At 48.1% G+C, this 16926-nt stretch overlaps 1 protein-coding gene across 1 annotated transcript; it reads right to left on the bottom strand.

The window, feature by feature from the left end:
- Window positions 1-13221: 13221 nt before the first annotated feature.
- On the bottom strand, window positions 13222-16724 carry LOC125551321. Its single transcript, XM_048714511.1, has 2 exons — window positions 16167-16724; window positions 13222-13652 (listed from the first exon to the last, which is right to left on the bottom strand). The coding sequence occupies exons 1-2, from the start codon at window positions 16713-16715 to the stop codon at window positions 13479-13481; spliced, it is 723 nt and encodes a 240-aa protein (XP_048570468.1). The 5' UTR covers window positions 16716-16724; the 3' UTR covers window positions 13222-13478.
- Between the last annotated feature and the right edge of the window lie 202 nt (window positions 16725-16926).

The raw sequence follows: 16926 nt of genomic DNA, 5'->3' as shown, positions 1-16926 counted from the left end.
AGAACCGGCAAGGGATGAACCGGAGGCCTCCCATCAGCAAGACCAAGAAGATTGAACCGCCGGGCGGTTTAGAGACTTAATCTTTGAAAAAACACTTGACCTCATTTTGGATCATGGAGCCATGTAATAGGGTAGTTAAAACTTGTCTTTGTCGTGCGATCGTGCACGTTTCTGTTTTGCATAATACTGCTGATCCACCAGTTTAAAAAACCATTATGGGTATGATAGTCTTTGATTTGAGCAGATTTGACTGATTATTATTATTATCATGTATATAAAGAAAACACAAAGGCCCTGCCGGCTTACCGTCGGGTGGGTCATGATACCCAATTAAAGCCGCTAGGGACGAATAGTCCATAACCAAAGCCGGTCTGATAACTGCTAAGTAAAACAACATACCTGTGGTATATACTGAAACTGCCGGCTTATCAGCTTGGTGTAATTTAGAGGTGTTAGAACTATAACTCCAACCATAGTATTCATCACGCTTTGGCGATTTAGAGTCTCTCCTGCTGATGGGTTGTATAAACCCAAAGTGTGCTTCCAATATGAGCCGTAAACAGGGCAGCTGGGCCTGACTTATAAATAACCGGAAGACAGCAAAAAACTCAAATACGAATAAGAAATCAAAAGAAATTCGAGGTTTTTGTAGACTGTCAAACTAAAGTGTCTTCTTCAATGAAACTAGCCGGAGCCACTGGATTGTTCGTGCTGCCGTGATCCTGACTCATAGTGTACCCAATCGACATTTGAACCCTGGAATAAGTCTGGTCTTGCTCAAAGACTTATCAGGAGTACGCGGGGCCAAAGTAACAATATCATGGGCCGATTTATCCAAGTTCTAAGGAAGGCGGCTTATGAAGCCTGGATCCATCTGACCCTGTAAACCGTGCTCTAGCATGACAAGCCGCTGTTTGAACCTTAATCGAGCTCAGATCTTGGTCGAATGCGCCGTAAAGACTGACCGTTAAGAGTTCGGCGGGTCAATCGGGATGACCTGATGGAGTTGAAGCAGCTGGTGTACAGGTAGGACGACCGGGTTAGAGTTTGTTCTCTTCGGTCGAATACGCCTATGTTTGAACAAACCTGGTCAAGAGGGTAGTAACGCTATGTTCTCTTTGGTCGAATACGCCTATGTTTGAACAGGAAGCCCTCAAGTGACATACTTACAAGCGTGGCGTTGAGCCGATCAAAATGGTACCGACAGCTATGTTCTCTTTGGTGAATACACCTATGTTTGAACAAGAAGCCCCCAAGTGACCATATAAACTTTTGGCCTTGCGCCGATCAAGAGGGTACCGACAGCTATGCTCGATGAGCAGGAAGCCCCCAAGTGATCACATGAACTTTGGCATTGCGTCGATCAAGAGGGTACCGACAGCTTTGCTCGATGAGCAGGATGCCCCCAAATGATCTTATGAACTTTGGCATTGCGCCGATCAAGAGGGTACCGATAGCTATGCTCGATGAGCAGGAAGCCCCCAAATGATCATCAAGGACCTATATTTGAGCTGTGCTGTGCATCCAACTCTCTTTGGTCTTTGAAGTTGTGGGCGTCAAGCCTCTTAAATGATGATAAAGACTTCAGCTTTGAAAAAGTGAAATGACAGAGGCCCTGAATTGTCAGGGATGCCGGCTTTATTATACTGCTTATAATATATACATCAGATAACTATGTACATCATGAGAGCCGGAGGCTCAAGTATAGTAGGGCCGAAGATGAGCAATGTTCCACGGCCGACGGGTCTCCTCCTCCGATGTACGCGAGTCTTTGTTGTCTCGAATGTCGATAAGGTAGTATGACCCATTATGTAAGTTCTTGCTGACCACAAAAGGTCCTTCCCAAGGTGGTGATAATTTGTGCATATCTGTCTGATCTTGGATGAGCTGGAGCACTAAGTCGCCCTCTTGAAAGGTTCTGGTTTTGACCCGGCGGTTGTGATAACGTCGTAGGTCTTTCTGGTAAATCGTCGAACGAGTCGCCGCGAGATCACGCTCCTCATCCAATAAGTCAAGTGCATCTTGACGCGCCTTTTTATTGTCAGCGTCAACATAAGCCGCCATCCGGGGTGAATCATAGCGGATGTCACTAGGAAGTATCGCCTATGCCCCATAAACCATGAAAAAAGGTGTGTAACTCGTAGATCTGTCACGGGTCGTGTTGATGATCCATAATACTGAGGGTAACTCCTCCACCCAACAACCCGGCGTTCTCTGCAAAGGAACCATAAGTCGGGGCTTGATACCTCGCAGAATCTCCTGATTTTCTCGTTCTGCCTGCCCATTGGATTGACGGTGAGCCACAGAGGAAACGTCAAGCCGAATATGCTCTCGTTGACAAAATTCTTCCATAGCTTCTTTGGAAAGATTAGTGCCATTGTCTGTGATAATGCTGTGTGGAAAGCCAAACCAGAAGATCACTTTGTTCATGAATTGAACCATTGTTGGCGCATCACATTTACTAACCGGCTCTGCTTCAACCCACTTAGTAAACTTATACACCGCCACCAAGAGGTGGGTCTTTTTATCCTTGGACCTCTTAAAAGGCCCAATCATATCAAGCCCCCAAGTTGCAAACGGCCAAGTAATTGGAATCATCCTTAATTCTTGAGCCGACACATGAGCTCGTCGTGCAAATTTCTGATAGCCATCACATCTTCTTACCAAATCCTCAGCATCAGCGTGAGCCGTCAACCAATAGAACCCATGATGAAAAGCCTTGGCTACAAGAGATAGCCGGCATGATGACCACAGTCTCCTTCGTGGATTTCTCGTAGAATCTCACAACCTTTTTCAGGAGAGACGCAACATTGAAACGCCCCCGTGACATTGCGATGGTGTAACTCCCCGTTGACAATCGTCATTAACTTAGACCGCCGGGTTATCTGTCTGGCCAAGACCTCATCCTCTGGCAACTCACCCCGGGTCATGTAAGCCAAATACGGAACCGTCCAATCAGGAATAGCATGGAGAGCCGCCACCAATTATGCTTCCGGGTCAGCAACAGCAAGGTCCTTCTCTGAAGGCAATTTAATAAAAGGGTTAAGCAAAATGTCCAGAAACGTGTTAGGTGGTACCGGCTTACGCTGAGACCCTAGCCGGCTTAAAGTATCAGCTACCTCATTCTTCCTGCGATCAATATGATCAACTTGATATCCCTTGAAATGACCCGCAATGGCATCAACCTCTCGGCGGTAAGCCGCCATAAGTGGATTTTTAGAATCCCAAGTATCAGAAACTTGCTGAGCCACCAGATCTGAATCGCCTAAGCACCTTACCCGGCTTAAGTTCATCTCCTTAGTCATCCGAAGACCATGGAGTAAAGCTTCATACTCAGCTACATTGTTCGTACAGGGGAACAATAGCCGGAGAACATAAGAAAATTTGTCACCTCGTGGGGAAGTCAAGACGACTCCAACCCCGAGCCCTCCAACTGTCTGGATCCATCAAAGTGAATGGTCCAGTATGTGTTATCCGACTTTTCCTTAGGTGCTTGCAGCTCTGTTCAGTTATTGATGAAATCCACAAGTGCTTGGGACTTGATGGTCGTACGAGGCACATATTTTAAATCGCGAGGCCCCAGCTCAATGGCCCACTTAGCAACCCGGTCTGTGGCTTCCCTGTTTTGGATGATATCTCTGAAAGGAGCAGAACTAACCACAGTGATAGGATGACCTTGAAAATATTGCTTAAGCTTCTGGCTTGCCATGAAAACCCCATATACAAGTTTCTGCCAATGCAGATACCTCTGTTTAGACTCAATAAGCACCTCACTGATGTAATAAATTGGCCACTGGACCGGGTACTCCTTACCTGCCTCTTTTCTTTCCATCACGATGGCTACACCGACAGCCCAGCTATTAGCAACCACATATAACAACAGAGGCTCTTTATCAACGGGGGCAGGAAGCACGGGGGGCTCAACCAACTATTTCTTCAGATCCTCAAACGCTTGATTAGCAGCATCACTCCAAACAAGGTGATATGTCTTCTTCATCATCTGATAAGGAGGAATAGCCTTCTCCCCCAGCCGGCTTATGAACCGGCTCAGAGCCGCAATCTGACCCGCCAGACGCTGAACATCATTAATACACGCCGGCTTAGCCAATGAAGTAATGGCTTTGATCTTCTCCGGGTTAGTTTCAATGCCCGTGTTAGAAACCAAGAAAGCCAAGAGCTTGCATGTTAGCACACCAAAGACACACTTAGCCGGATTGAGCATCATCTTGCAGACCCGGAGATTGTCAAACGTCTCCCTCAAATCATCAACAGGCTCTCCTTCTCTCTTGACTTCACCACAATGTCATCTACATAAGTATGAACATTGCGCCCAATCTGATTGTGAAGGCAATTTTGCACACACCGCTGATAAGTCGCATGGACACTCTTCAGCCCAAAAGGCATAGACACATAGCAGAAGGCTCCAAATGGACTAATGAAGGTTGTCTTCTCCTGGTCCTTAACTGTCATCTTGATCTGATGATAACCAGAATAAGCATCCAAAAAACTCAAACACTCACAACATGTCGTAGCATCAATAATTTGATCAATACGAGGGAGAGCAAACGGATCAGCCGGACAAGCTTTGTTTAAGTCCGTGTAATCCACACACATTTGCCAACTGCCGTTCTTTTTGAGTACCAGCACCGGATTAGCCAACCACTCAGGATGAAAAACTTCAATGATAAATCCGGCCGCCAGGAGACGGACCACTTCCTCACCAATGCCCTTCCGCCTCTCCTCATTAAACCGGCGAAGAAATTGCTTGATCGGTTTAAAGTTCGGATCAATATTAAAAGTGTGCTTACGAGTTCCCTCGATACACCCGGCATGTCTGAAGGCTTCCATGCAAAGATGTCCCAGTTCTCACGGATGAACTCGATGAGCACGCTTTCCTATTTCGGATCCAGATTAGCACTGATGTTGAACTGCTTAGATGAGTCGCCAGGGATGAAATCAACCAACTTACTATCATCTGTCGACTTAAACATTAACAAAGGATCATGCGCCGTGGTTGGCTTTTTCAAGGACGTCATGTCTGCCGGGTCAACATTATCTTTGTAAAATTTCAGCTCCTCCGTTGCACAAACCGATTCAGCATAAGCCGCATCTCCTTCCTCACATTTCAAAGCCACCTTGTGACTCCCATGCACTGTGATGGTGCCCTTATAACCCGGCATCTTAAGCTGCAAGTACACATAGCAAGGCCTCGCCATGAACTTAGTATAAGCCGGTAGCCCAAACAGAGCATGATAAGGGCTCTTGATCTTAACCACTTCGAATGTTAAGGTTTCGGACCAGAAATTATGCTCATCTCCAAAGGCAACTTACAAAGATATCTTACCCACCAGGTAGGCTGACTTTGCCGGCACCACACCATGGAAGACAGTGTTTGACGGCTTAAGGTTCTTATCCGTCAGTCCCATGCGACGGAAGGTCTCATAATAAAGTATGTTAATGTTGCTACCTACATCCATGAGCACCTTGGTAAACTTATAACCCCCAACCTGAGGCGCCACCACCAAAGCCAGATGACCCGGATTATCAACCCGGGGAGGATGATCCTCTCGACTCCACACAATAGGCTGCTCTGACCATCGCAGATAACGCAGCACCGCCGGCTCAATCGCCTTCACGGCCCTCTTATGAAGCTTATGGTCCCGCTTACATAAGCTAGTGGTAAAGACATGATACTGCCCACTATTCAACTGCTTCGGCTTGATCTGATAACCAGACTGCTGCTGTTGACTCCCTTGATTACTTTGCTGATTGTAACCACCCTGGTTACCGTGACCTTGAAAATCGAAACTTGAACCGCCGCCTCCATGACCCGGACCATGAGAACCAGACCCTGATCCGCCATTTGGGCCATGGTGGCGCTGGATGGATTCTCGAAAGCTTCTCATTATGCTGCAATCCCTCCATGAATGAGTAGCCGGCTGATTCGTTCCGTGTTTAGGACACGACTGATTTAACATTGCCTCAAGGTCGAATCCTGTCCTTGGAGCCGGCGGCCCCGTCTGTCCCCTACGGCGCTGGTTATCATTGCGCGTACCTGTGTTGGCTACAAAGTCATCAGCTTTGCGCTTACCGTTGCCGCCCTGATTGGTAGGGTTGTACTGTTGTCCCTTCATGCCGTTACTCTTCTTTCCCTTTCCTAATCTTTCGTCCTCTGAGTCAGGGTCCTTGGTACCACCAGAGTCGGCATATTTAACAAGAGCCGCCATCAGCACCCCCATGTCGTTGCAATGACGCTTCAGCCGCCCAAGCTTCTGCTTGAGTGGAATGAATCGGCAATTTTTCTCCAACATCAGAACTGCTGAGCCGACGTTGATATTATCTGAAGAATGAATGATAGTCGAGACCTGGCGCACCCAACTGGTTGTTGACTCGCCCTTGGCCTGCACACACGAAACCAAATCCACAATCGATATAGGCTGCTTACATGTATCTTTGAGATTCTGGATAAACTGGGCATTCAGCTCCGCCCATGACCCGATGGAATTAGCCGGCAATCCCTTTAACCAGGTACGAGCCGTCCCTTCTAACATCATGGTGAAGTACTTGGCGTAAGCAGCTTCACTAACATCCAGCATCTCCATGGCCATCTCATAACTCTCCACCCACACCTCAGTGGGTTGATCGGCTGCGTAATTAGGCACCTTACGAGGGCCTTTGAAGTCCTTGGGCAGACGCTCGTTTCGTATAGCCGCCGTTAGACATGGCACACGAAAAGCCTTGGGAGTCACACCCGCCTCAATTGAAACTGTTGGGTAAACCGGCGTGTGCTGATGAGCCACCAGTTGAGCCGCCAGCTCAGCCTCCCGGCGTGCTCTGGCCTGGTCCACCAAATCATGCGCATTGACTCCATTGTGTGCCAGGTCATGTCCATGAGGTTGGTTACGACGTCGTTCAGTACTGGAGACCGCTGGCGAGTCAATGTGCCTATTGTAGCTCCGTCTTGGGCGAGGGGTTGCATGAATCCGATCATGACTATAAGAATAAGCCTGTTGCTCCACCAGAGTTGTTTGAAGAAGCTCCTTGGCCCTTCGGGTTTCAACCGCCGCTGGAGTTTCACCCTTGATGGGCAGAGCCGCCAATCGGGTAGCCGCAGCAATCATGTTGTCTAGAGGGGTGGAGTAATGACCCGATGGTGCCACCACACGCTGAGACGGAGTGTCGTTTATATGCGGCTGGCCTGGTGGTTCAATTATCTGATTCACCACCGGCGGGTTACTGCCCCAACTCCCGAGGTGTTGAAGAGATCCCTCGACTCGTAAAGCAAGGGCAAACGACTCGGGTGCTTCCTTCTCAAGACTTCGTGTGAAGCGTTCTGATCTACCCTAAGCCAATATGAATCTGCCTGAATCCGTTGTGCTTGGGCGTCCAAAACGGCTTGTTCTGCAGCCATCCTAGCGTTCTCTGCCGCTAAGTCTGCTTTAGCTTGTGCTATTCCATCACGTAATTTAGCCACTTCTACCTTTTGTTGCTCCTAGTTTTGTGGGGTTACCTCAACCTCCATCAGAGTCGCTAGAGCATCCAATAGATCTGTTAAGACTTGAGCCAGCGGAAGAGCTGAACCGCCAGCCCAAGCTGCCGTAATCGCAGCTGCACTAGAAGTCATAGTCGCGGCGACTGTTGAGCCAAGAACCGGTTGTGTGCCAGCCATGAAGATCGCCACCCTGTTCGGCGGCTCACAGGGATCCAGAATACTGTCGCCATCAGAACAGTCCCCAAGCCTTCCATCTTGCAGTTGATACATTGAATTGGTCTCACCCGTGGACTCGTCATCAGAGCAGATTTCCATCTTACCGCCGGAGACAGAGCCTTCCAACTCAGCCCCATCGGTGCATCCAACGAAGACATGCTTTACGGCGGGCTGAGCCTGGGCGAGTCGTGCACGCTGAGCCGTCTCGATGATGTCGGTGCAGATGTCCGGCTTAGAGCCCGGCTCGCCAATCTTGCCGATGAAGACATGGATTCCGCCGAAGGGGACCCGGTACCCATACTCAATTGAGCCGGCCTCGGGGCCCCAGCCTGCATCGTAGATGTAGAGTTTGCCGCGACAACTCTTGGTCATCCGGCCCACCGCATATCCCTTGAGCCCTTTGAAGTTGCCCTTTAAGAACTCGAAACCACCATGCGCGAGCCCCACGGTGGGCGCGAACTGTCGTGGAAGTGAAATGGCAGATGTCCTTATGGAAGGACATAGTTGTGGAGCCATTGCGACGAGGTTAGCTTAAAGGGGTTAAACGGGACAAAGGACACGGAGAGTTTATACTGGTTCGGCCCCTTGAGGTGAAGGTAAAGGTGTAACACCCCGGATGTAACTTTCCCAATTTGTACTCCACTCTTGCCGTTTCTGGCGTTGAGTTATTTTATTTTCTCGGGTTCGTGTTTTTGTCTTCGTGTGTTGTTATCGTTGTCATGCATCTCATATCATGTCATCATGTGCATTGCATTTGCATACGTGTTCGTCTCATGCATTCGAGCATTTTCCCCGTTGTCCGTTTTGCATTCCGGCGCTTCGTTCTCCTCCGGTGGTCATTTCTAGATTTCGTTCGTGTGTGGGGATTAAACATTTCCGGATTGGACCGAGACTTGCCAAACGGCCTTGGTTTACTACCGGTAGACCGCCTGTCAAGTTTCGTATCATTTGGACTTCGTTTGATACTCCAACGGTTAACCGAGGGACCGAAAAGGCCTCGTGTGTGTTGCAGTCCAACACCCCTCCAATTTGGCCCAAAACCCACCTAAACCTGCTCCATCATCTAGAGCGTTCGATCACGATCGCGTGGCCGAAAACCGTATCTCATTTGGACTCTCCTAGCTCCCTCTACGCCTATAAATATCACCCCCTCCGAAATTCGCGGTCCATTCCACCCCTAACCCTAGTCCCGCTCCTCTCCGCGCGCCGGACATTGTCCGCCGGCGCTGGACACGCCGCCGCCAACCACACCCGCGCCGCCACGTGGCATCGCCGCCGCCACTCCCACCGCGGCCCGCCCGACCCAGGCGAGGCCCCCGCGGCCCAACCGGCTCCGCCGCCCCGCGCCGCCTCGCCCGAGCTGCTCCGCCGCCCGCGCCGCCTCGCCGCTTCCTCCGGCCACCGGCGCCGCCCCGCTGCCGGCCAGATCCGGCGTCCCCACGCCCGGATCCGGCGCCCGCGCCCCTCTCCGGCGAAGATCTGGCCCGGCTCCGGCGACCCCCCCCCCTCTCCGGTGAGTTCGAGCTCTCTCCGGCGAACCCCGGAATCCGCACCGTTCGGATCTGGATCTAGACCCAACGTGGGTTGACTTTTTCGCCCGAAACCCTAATCCATGTGCTCCTGTTCATCGCATCATATCTCCGCATCCGTAGCTCCGTTTTTGGCATATAGCATATCAAAATGTTCATCTCAAAGAGTACATCATTTCATTCCATTGCATCATTTTCATTTGAGTTCATCTTGATGTCCGAAATGCTACTAGAAGAGGGCTACTTGAGATAATTGTCAGATCTGCTACTCCATTTTGCATATTTGTCATTTTTGCCATGATTATTGTGTGCATGATATGCCCATGAGCTCTACATATGTTTTGTTAAGGATTTTGCCATCTTTCCAGAGGTGCAACCCATGTATTTTTGTGATGTGTGTGGTGACTAGTGCAAGCCTGCAAAGAGAGGCACTTGGTAGTGCTGATTTCAGGGACTTAGTAATTTCACTAAGTCCTTGACTTGTTTATCTCATGATGCCATATATTCTTGTTGTTTCCTAGTGATCCGTGCCTCTTTTGAAGATGATCAGTAAGGATGTTTTGTTAATCTTGTAGTGCTCTATCCATCCATGTCTTTGTTTGCAATTATAGAGCACCCTAACTTGAGTCAATCGAGCTCTACTTTTGCTACTTTGTGAATCTGGGCAGATTGTCAACTTGTTTGCAATTTTGCCGATGATGTTGTAGTTGATCCGTGCATGCTATGCTATTGTTCTTGCCATGTCTAGCTTGCATTTTGTGTACTCTTGATGGGTGTATGCTTAGATTGTCATGACTTGCTCCGAAGTGAGTGCATCGAGCTTGTAAACATGCCTACTTGATATCTGTTTTCAGCACGCTCCAGTTTTCACTAAGTCTGTGATCTGATTATGTTTTTGTCATGTTCACATGCTTGCAATTGTATTTTCTGATCCCTTTTGGCTCAAGGTCACTAAGGGACTTTTGTTAAGCTCTTTGAGTAGCTCCATGTCATGCTTTACTTTGCCATCTTCAGGTCCTGTAGCATATAGTTTTGTTACTCCGAAGAGTGCTACCTGATCTGAAATTCCAGACAAGTGTTAATTTCACTAAGTCTGTGATCTGTTTACCATATGCATTTTTGCCATGCTTGTTTGAAACTGATAATGGATGAATTGGCCGTAGCTCAGTGCTAGACTTTTATTAAGCATCTTGAATGCATCCCTGCCATGTATTTTGTTGTCATGTTTGAGTGCTGTAGCATGTTCTTCTCATTGCATTTAGATGGCTACTTGCTGTAAATCGCAGACCGGTGTCATATTTGAATCGCTTGCCATTTCCAAGCCGTAACTCCGATTCCGGCGTTCTTTATATCGTTTTCAAGCGATTTCATCTCATCTTTTCAGTGACACACTTGGATTTCCATGTTGAGGCCAGGGTAATGCATCCCTTGTCAATTCTTGCATCTGCATCCCGCATCGCATCCCGCATAGCATACCATCCTTGCATCATGTTGTTTGACCCTTGCACGTGGTTGATTGTGTCCTTGTTGCTTATTTGTCTTGTTTGGGTAGAGCCGGGGGACGAGTTCGCTAACGAGGAGCCCGTTGAATTTGCTTTCGAGAATCCAGTCAACTCTGATAACTTTGCAGGCAAGATGATCATACCCTCGAAATCACTACTATCTTTGCTTTGCTAAATAATCGCTCTTTTGCTATGCCAATGCTACGATGCCTACCACTTGCTTTCAAGCCTCCCATATTGCCATGTCAAACCTCTAATCCACCTTGTCCTAGCAAACCGTTGTTTGGCTATGTTACCGCTTTGCTCAGCCCCTCTTATACCGTTGCTAGTTGCAGGTGAAGATTGGAGGTCGTTCCTTGTTGGAACCTTTATTTACTTGTTGGGATATCATTATATTATCTTGTTATATTAATGCATCTATATACTTGGTAAAGGGTGGAAGGCTCGGCCTCTCGCCTAGTGTTTTGTTCCACTCTTGCCGCCCTAATTTCCGTCATATCGGTGTTATGTTCTCGGATTTTTGCGTTCCTTACGCGGTTGGGTTATAATGGGAACCCCTTGATAGTTCGCCTTGATTAAAGCTTTTCCAGCAATGCCCAACCTTGGTTTTACCATTTGTCACCTAGCCTCTTTTTCCCTTGGGTTTCCGGAGCCCGAGGGTCATCTTATTTAAACCCCCCCCGGGCCAGTGCTCCTCTGAGTGTTGGTCCACCTGTCAGCTGTCGGTGGCCACCAGGGGCAACTCTGGGCTGGCCTACCCGTACCTAAGACAATCTGAGTGTGCCCTGAGAAAGAGATATGTGCAGCTCCTATCGGGATTTGTCGGCACATTCAGACGGTGTTGCTGGTCTTGTTTTAACATGTCGAAGAAGAACCGAGGTACCGAGCCTGATCGGAACGTCTCGGGAGGAGGTCTATTCCTTCATTGACTGTGAGAGCTTGTCATGGGCTAAGTTGGGACTCCCCTGCAGGGATTTGAACTTTCGAAAGCCGTGCCCGCGGTTATGGGCAGATGGGAATTTGTTAATGTCCGGTTGTAGATAACTTGAACCTTAACTTAATTAAAATAAATCAACTGAGTGTGTTACCATGATGGCCTCTTCTCGGCGGAGTCTGGGAAGTGGACACGGTGTTGGAGTAATGCTTGCGCAGGTTGTCCTCTAGTTTCTCGCTCGCGCTTTGCCTCCTCTTCTCGCTCTCTTTTGCGAACAGGATAGCCACCATATATGCTAGTCGCTTGCTGCTGCTCCACTTATATTTACCTTGCCTTACCTATAAGCTTAAATAGTCTTGATCGCGAGGGTGCGAGATTGCTGAGTCCCTGTGGCTCACAGATTACTATTACACCAGATGCAGGGCCTGATGATTCCGCTCCAGGTGACGCGCTCGAGCTCAAGTGGGAGTTCGACGAGGACTCTCAACGTTATTATGTTTCTTTTCCTGATGATCAGTAGTGGTGCCCAGTTGGGGGTGATCAGGACCGTGTCGCATGTTGGGTTATTTTTTATTTTGGCGCCGTAGTCGGGTCATGAGTGTTTGGATGATATAATGTTATTTATATACCTTGATTGACGTGGCGAGTGTAAGCCAACTATGTTATCTCCCCTTTATTATTATATTACTTGGGATGTTTGTGATGATTGCCTAACTTGCGACATATGCCTTCAATGCGATTATGTCTCTAAGTCGTGCCTCGACACGTGGGAGCTATAGTCGCATCGAGGGTGTTACAAAAAGCCTACTCCAGTTTGAGGTGGTATTGTTAGGGTTTCGATTACCAGGGAGCAAACACGCTTTGTCTGGCTCTCGATCTAATGTTTCTTGCCCTCAACCGCCACCGGGTCGTCCCTTTATATACATGGATTGACGCCCTGCGCCCTACAGAGTCCCGGCCGGTTCATACAACGTGTCCGGCTCGGTGACGTATCTTACATGTCTTACATTACAAGTCTACACATACATGATGGTTTTATACTTACGGGCCTTAAGTCGCCTCTGGGCCTGGGGCTCTTATAAGCCTAACTGTGAACCGCTATCTTGTATACTCTTGGGTTTCATTTAGATGAACCGCCATTGTGGTTGACCCAGCCCCTCCTGGGCGGGTCATATCTGATAGTTATATCCCCAACAGGATCCAACCCCTGGTAGAGAGTACAAGGGTAGCGGGGTGGATGTTGACCCCGACAATGGAGGGTCGGGAGGTAGGAGACAGACACGGGGGTGGTGATCGATTCGGGAGAAAGGTAACGGGGTGAGGGATTACCGGAAGGTGATGCATGAAAAACGGAAGGGGGCAATTAAAGAGGATTTTGTAGTGGTCTCTTGCCGCGAGATCGAGCATGAATCAACAGCTTGCGCGTGGTCTGACGATGTGCTCATATCAGACTACAGATGGATAGTGTTTCCCAAAAAAAAGTTGTATTGGGACGAAGCGGGCAGAGGTGGGACACCCACGAGCAGTCCCACCTGCAGCCTGAACAGCAAAACAGAAATCATGATGAATTATTTCAGAAGAATATTCCAGCGTGTATATTCAGATACACCGCTATTCATCAGGAAAAAAGACACAAAAGCAGCACAATCTCCCACATTCTAATTACACCACATCAACTTCTAGAATTCTGACCATATATGAGTTGGCTAAAAATATTTTTTCCAACATTGTCTATGCTTGGTTAACAAACAAAATGTGTTATCAGATACGATCCATGATTACAGATCATGCGCAAGAAATTGTCATCATGATCGACTCTTCTTTCCTTCCTGCCCAGATGGTTGCTTCATGTTAAGAAGATGATGAAGGCCAGCGATAACATGCTGCCTGCTAGTTGGAACTCCGGTTTTAGCTAGGGCTCTACCATTCTTGTCCAGGAGCACAAAACAAGGAACATGTCTGACATCATAATGCAGAAGCTGCAAATATACATATAATTGTCGCTGTTAAAGCTGGAAGCATCAGACTTCAGAGTGGAAACATCATGGATATGCAAGCATGCGCAGATACTGCAGTATATGAATATGGACAACCCATAGTACTAGTAGCATCTTCAGTAACCACATGGTGTATGTCCTTTTTTTTTAAAAGACCCAGTTTCCTGGCTTTTCATTGGCTTAGCAGAAGAGAGAGTTACAGAAATTGTCACTAATCAGAGGAGATTAGCAACAGAAGAAAGACCGGGTGTGAAGGAGAGCACGCGGTAAGCAACCTCAAAACAAACAATGTCAAGAAAAATAGCATCTTCGGTGAGCTTGGTAAGTTGAGCCTGTGAGCCATAAAGGAGACTAGTATAAATAAAAAATTGTTTTCAGGAACTGATATAGACCACTAACATGCAATAAAACTTTTTTGGAATGGTGGGAATTTACCCAATCCCTTCATGTAGGGAGGGAATTTAGTTCAATTTCCCAGAACATCACAAGAGACCGAGTCCAGTCCCTCTCTACCCTAAACGAATTGGAACCCTGAGTGAGTTGGTGGATGGTTTAGGGTGTCTGCGAGACTGGAACAGTTTTTAGTACAATTTCAAAGAACTTAGGTCTAGCAACTGAGCAACCCTTTCTCAAAATGGGAAAGCAGAATGGGCCAATGTTTCTGCAGAAACCGACAGCAGTGCTGCTGACACAGTTAGAACCAAAGTAGAGATCTACCATGTTTGAAATGATTAGCAGGTCAGATATTCAAACAACCTTAACGCACAAAATAACCAAATTTAGCATCAGTCAAGCCTCTGTTATACTTATCCTGAACTGTCGTCTGCTTATCCTTCAACTAAGCCCACCATCTTCATTGCCCAAGTGCTTACTTCCAACTTTCCAAGCACTAGGGGCTTGTTCCATGGTATGGACATGTGTTTGAAAACCTATGTGGACCTACTAACAAAGGTACCACTATTACTGTTCTAAAAAAGGATACCATTACTAGTAAATACTACCTAGCACCTTCAAATGCATGCCCTAGCCCTTTTTTTTTGGCACATCAAATATCCGTAACAGAGTTCCTTAAAGTAAACAATAGCATATGCATAATACCGCTTGATCGATGCTAAGTAGAAGAAGAATAGCCATGTCTGTGCAGAAAGAGGACGTTGCGGACAAAGGGGCTAGGGCGCAAGGCAAGGCAATAGGAGCATCGTGGCAGCAATACATTCGGCAACAATGGCCAGGACATCCGACAGCAGCAAGACAGTCAGGTTGTTCGGGAGTCCGAAACTAACACTAGCAGCAGAATGCAGCAAGAGCCTGGGGCCCATGAGGATTAAGAAGTTGAATCGTATGAAAAGAACAACATATTAGAGATTGAGCCAGATGGTAGATATAGGTTAACCAAGGGTCTGTATCCCAGTCCACATAATCAGTAATTGGGGTCCGGTCATCACTATACTATATAGGGGCGCGCACTGTATGTCCTGGAGATTAGGAACCATGTCTAATCCTCATCTGAAGTGCTCTCTCATGTATAGTCTATTTCTCCTTAGTCTAGCATGTCATGCTCCTCAAGTTGCACTGTCTGAGCCATTCATCTGCATGGTATTTACTCACTCCATCATTAACCTTCAGATGACGAGAGGATAACACAGTTAAACGATTGGCTGTAACCTGACAGTCAGGAGGCATGTTCAAGTTCAACAAATTGTTGCTTCTACCGAGGCTACACTTTAGCAGTAACAAGAGTCTTCACCAATACACACTAATGACTGCAAACTATGTCCACTGATGCCACCATTGCAGCACATAAATCAGTGTGAAGTGTAAACACCACAACTCTTTGATCTCAAACAATACAGCTGACTGTGGGTTGTGGAACAGGGATTGACATAACCACATCTAAGATAAGAAGCTCGTCCTCATTCATTTACCGTTTTATGAGTTAACACGTGGCTTTCAAGGAAGTGGAACCTAAAGCAGAAACTTTCAACACCCAATTCACATACTAACTGAAATGCAAGCACACCACAGGGTTTGATTTTAAATGAAAATAACTGCACTTGACTCTTCAATACCATCCCAGCATATGCTAACGAAATTTTTTTATAAGCAACCAGCCTTCTCCTGTGTGTTATTGTCTAGTTCCATCTTATTCAGGCTAAAGGCCGGTTGCATGTATCTCACTTGGGCTTCGGCCAAAGACTTCCTTTTGTTTGTTTCTGTTACAACTGTTGGATGCTGCCTGTTGGTGGGCTTTATTAATTTAAAGCCGGACGCTTCTTGCGTCTTCGTTCTAAAAAAACCCAACCTTCTCCTGAAATATCAGTGTTTATAACCTCAGTTCTCTACAAATCACCACACGTTGCACCAGCTCCGACAAAAAATAATTAGAGCAACGAGGCTAACGAGACTAATCCATCGATTGATAGGAAAATTAACAGCATAAATCTAGAGAATATGGATAGCAACGCAATCGGCATGAACAAGAGGAGACGCCCTCACCTCCGGGAGCCACCGGTCGTCCTCGGCGTCCGCGAGCACGAAGCTCGCGGATGCATTGCCACCGTCCTCGAGCTCGCGCACGAGGCCCTGCAGCGATGAGCAGAGGCGGCAGCGCGGCGAGTAGAACTCCAGCACCGTGGTCGCCCTCGCGCTCACCAGCGCCGCCGCCAGCGCCCGCTGCTCCGCGTCCCCGCGGTACGCCTCCACCGGCGCGGTGCCCGGGTGACGCTTCCACAACCTCGCCCCATGACCTCCGCTTCCAGTGGAAGCGGAGGGGATGTCACCGGCGATGACGAGGCCTTGCGCGACGGTCGAGATGGACTTGAAGAGCCAGGGGCGCTCGAGGTCACCGCAGGGGCTTGGGCTGCCGCTAGGGCTCGCATTAAGGCTAGGGCCCCAAGGCCACTTCAAGCAGACGAAGGAAGGGGGCTTTGCGGTGGTGCCCATCTCCTGTGGCCGGAGGCTGATCGCCGCCAGGTAGGAGCGGGGACGTGTCGTTGAGCCGCTACGGACGAACTCAATTTGTTGGGGAATTTTACGTCTGCACATTAATGCGGTAGGTTACAGCAACTCGAACAAATGAATGGCCGGACCGGTTCCACCGCGTGCCTTAAACCGACCTCAAATGTTCAGGTTATCCGGCGTCTCGTGTATCCAGCCCAAATGTAGGGCAGATATAAAACGGTCTGCTGACAGCACGTCCCATCATCGACCTCACGGCTTTTCCATAAAAGACCTTAATTCAGCTCCTCGCTCGGAA

Source organism: Triticum urartu, chromosome 4 (assembly GCF_003073215.2).
Source record: "Triticum urartu cultivar G1812 chromosome 4, Tu2.1, whole genome shotgun sequence".
Classification (NCBI taxonomy): Eukaryota; Viridiplantae; Streptophyta; class Magnoliopsida; order Poales; family Poaceae; genus Triticum; species Triticum urartu.
This window is presented reverse-complemented; position numbering and strand designations above follow the sequence as displayed.

Bases quoted from the DNA above. Each gene is read 5' to 3' on its own strand.
- LOC125551321 (XM_048714511.1), bottom strand. From the start codon at position 16,715: ATGTGCAGACGTAAAATTCCCCAACAAATTGAGTTCGTCCGTAGCGGC. The intron at 13,653-16,166 runs GTGAGGGCGTCT...GTATATTTGCAG, and splicing joins ACGACCGGTGGCTCCCGGAG to CTTCTGCATTATGATGTCAG.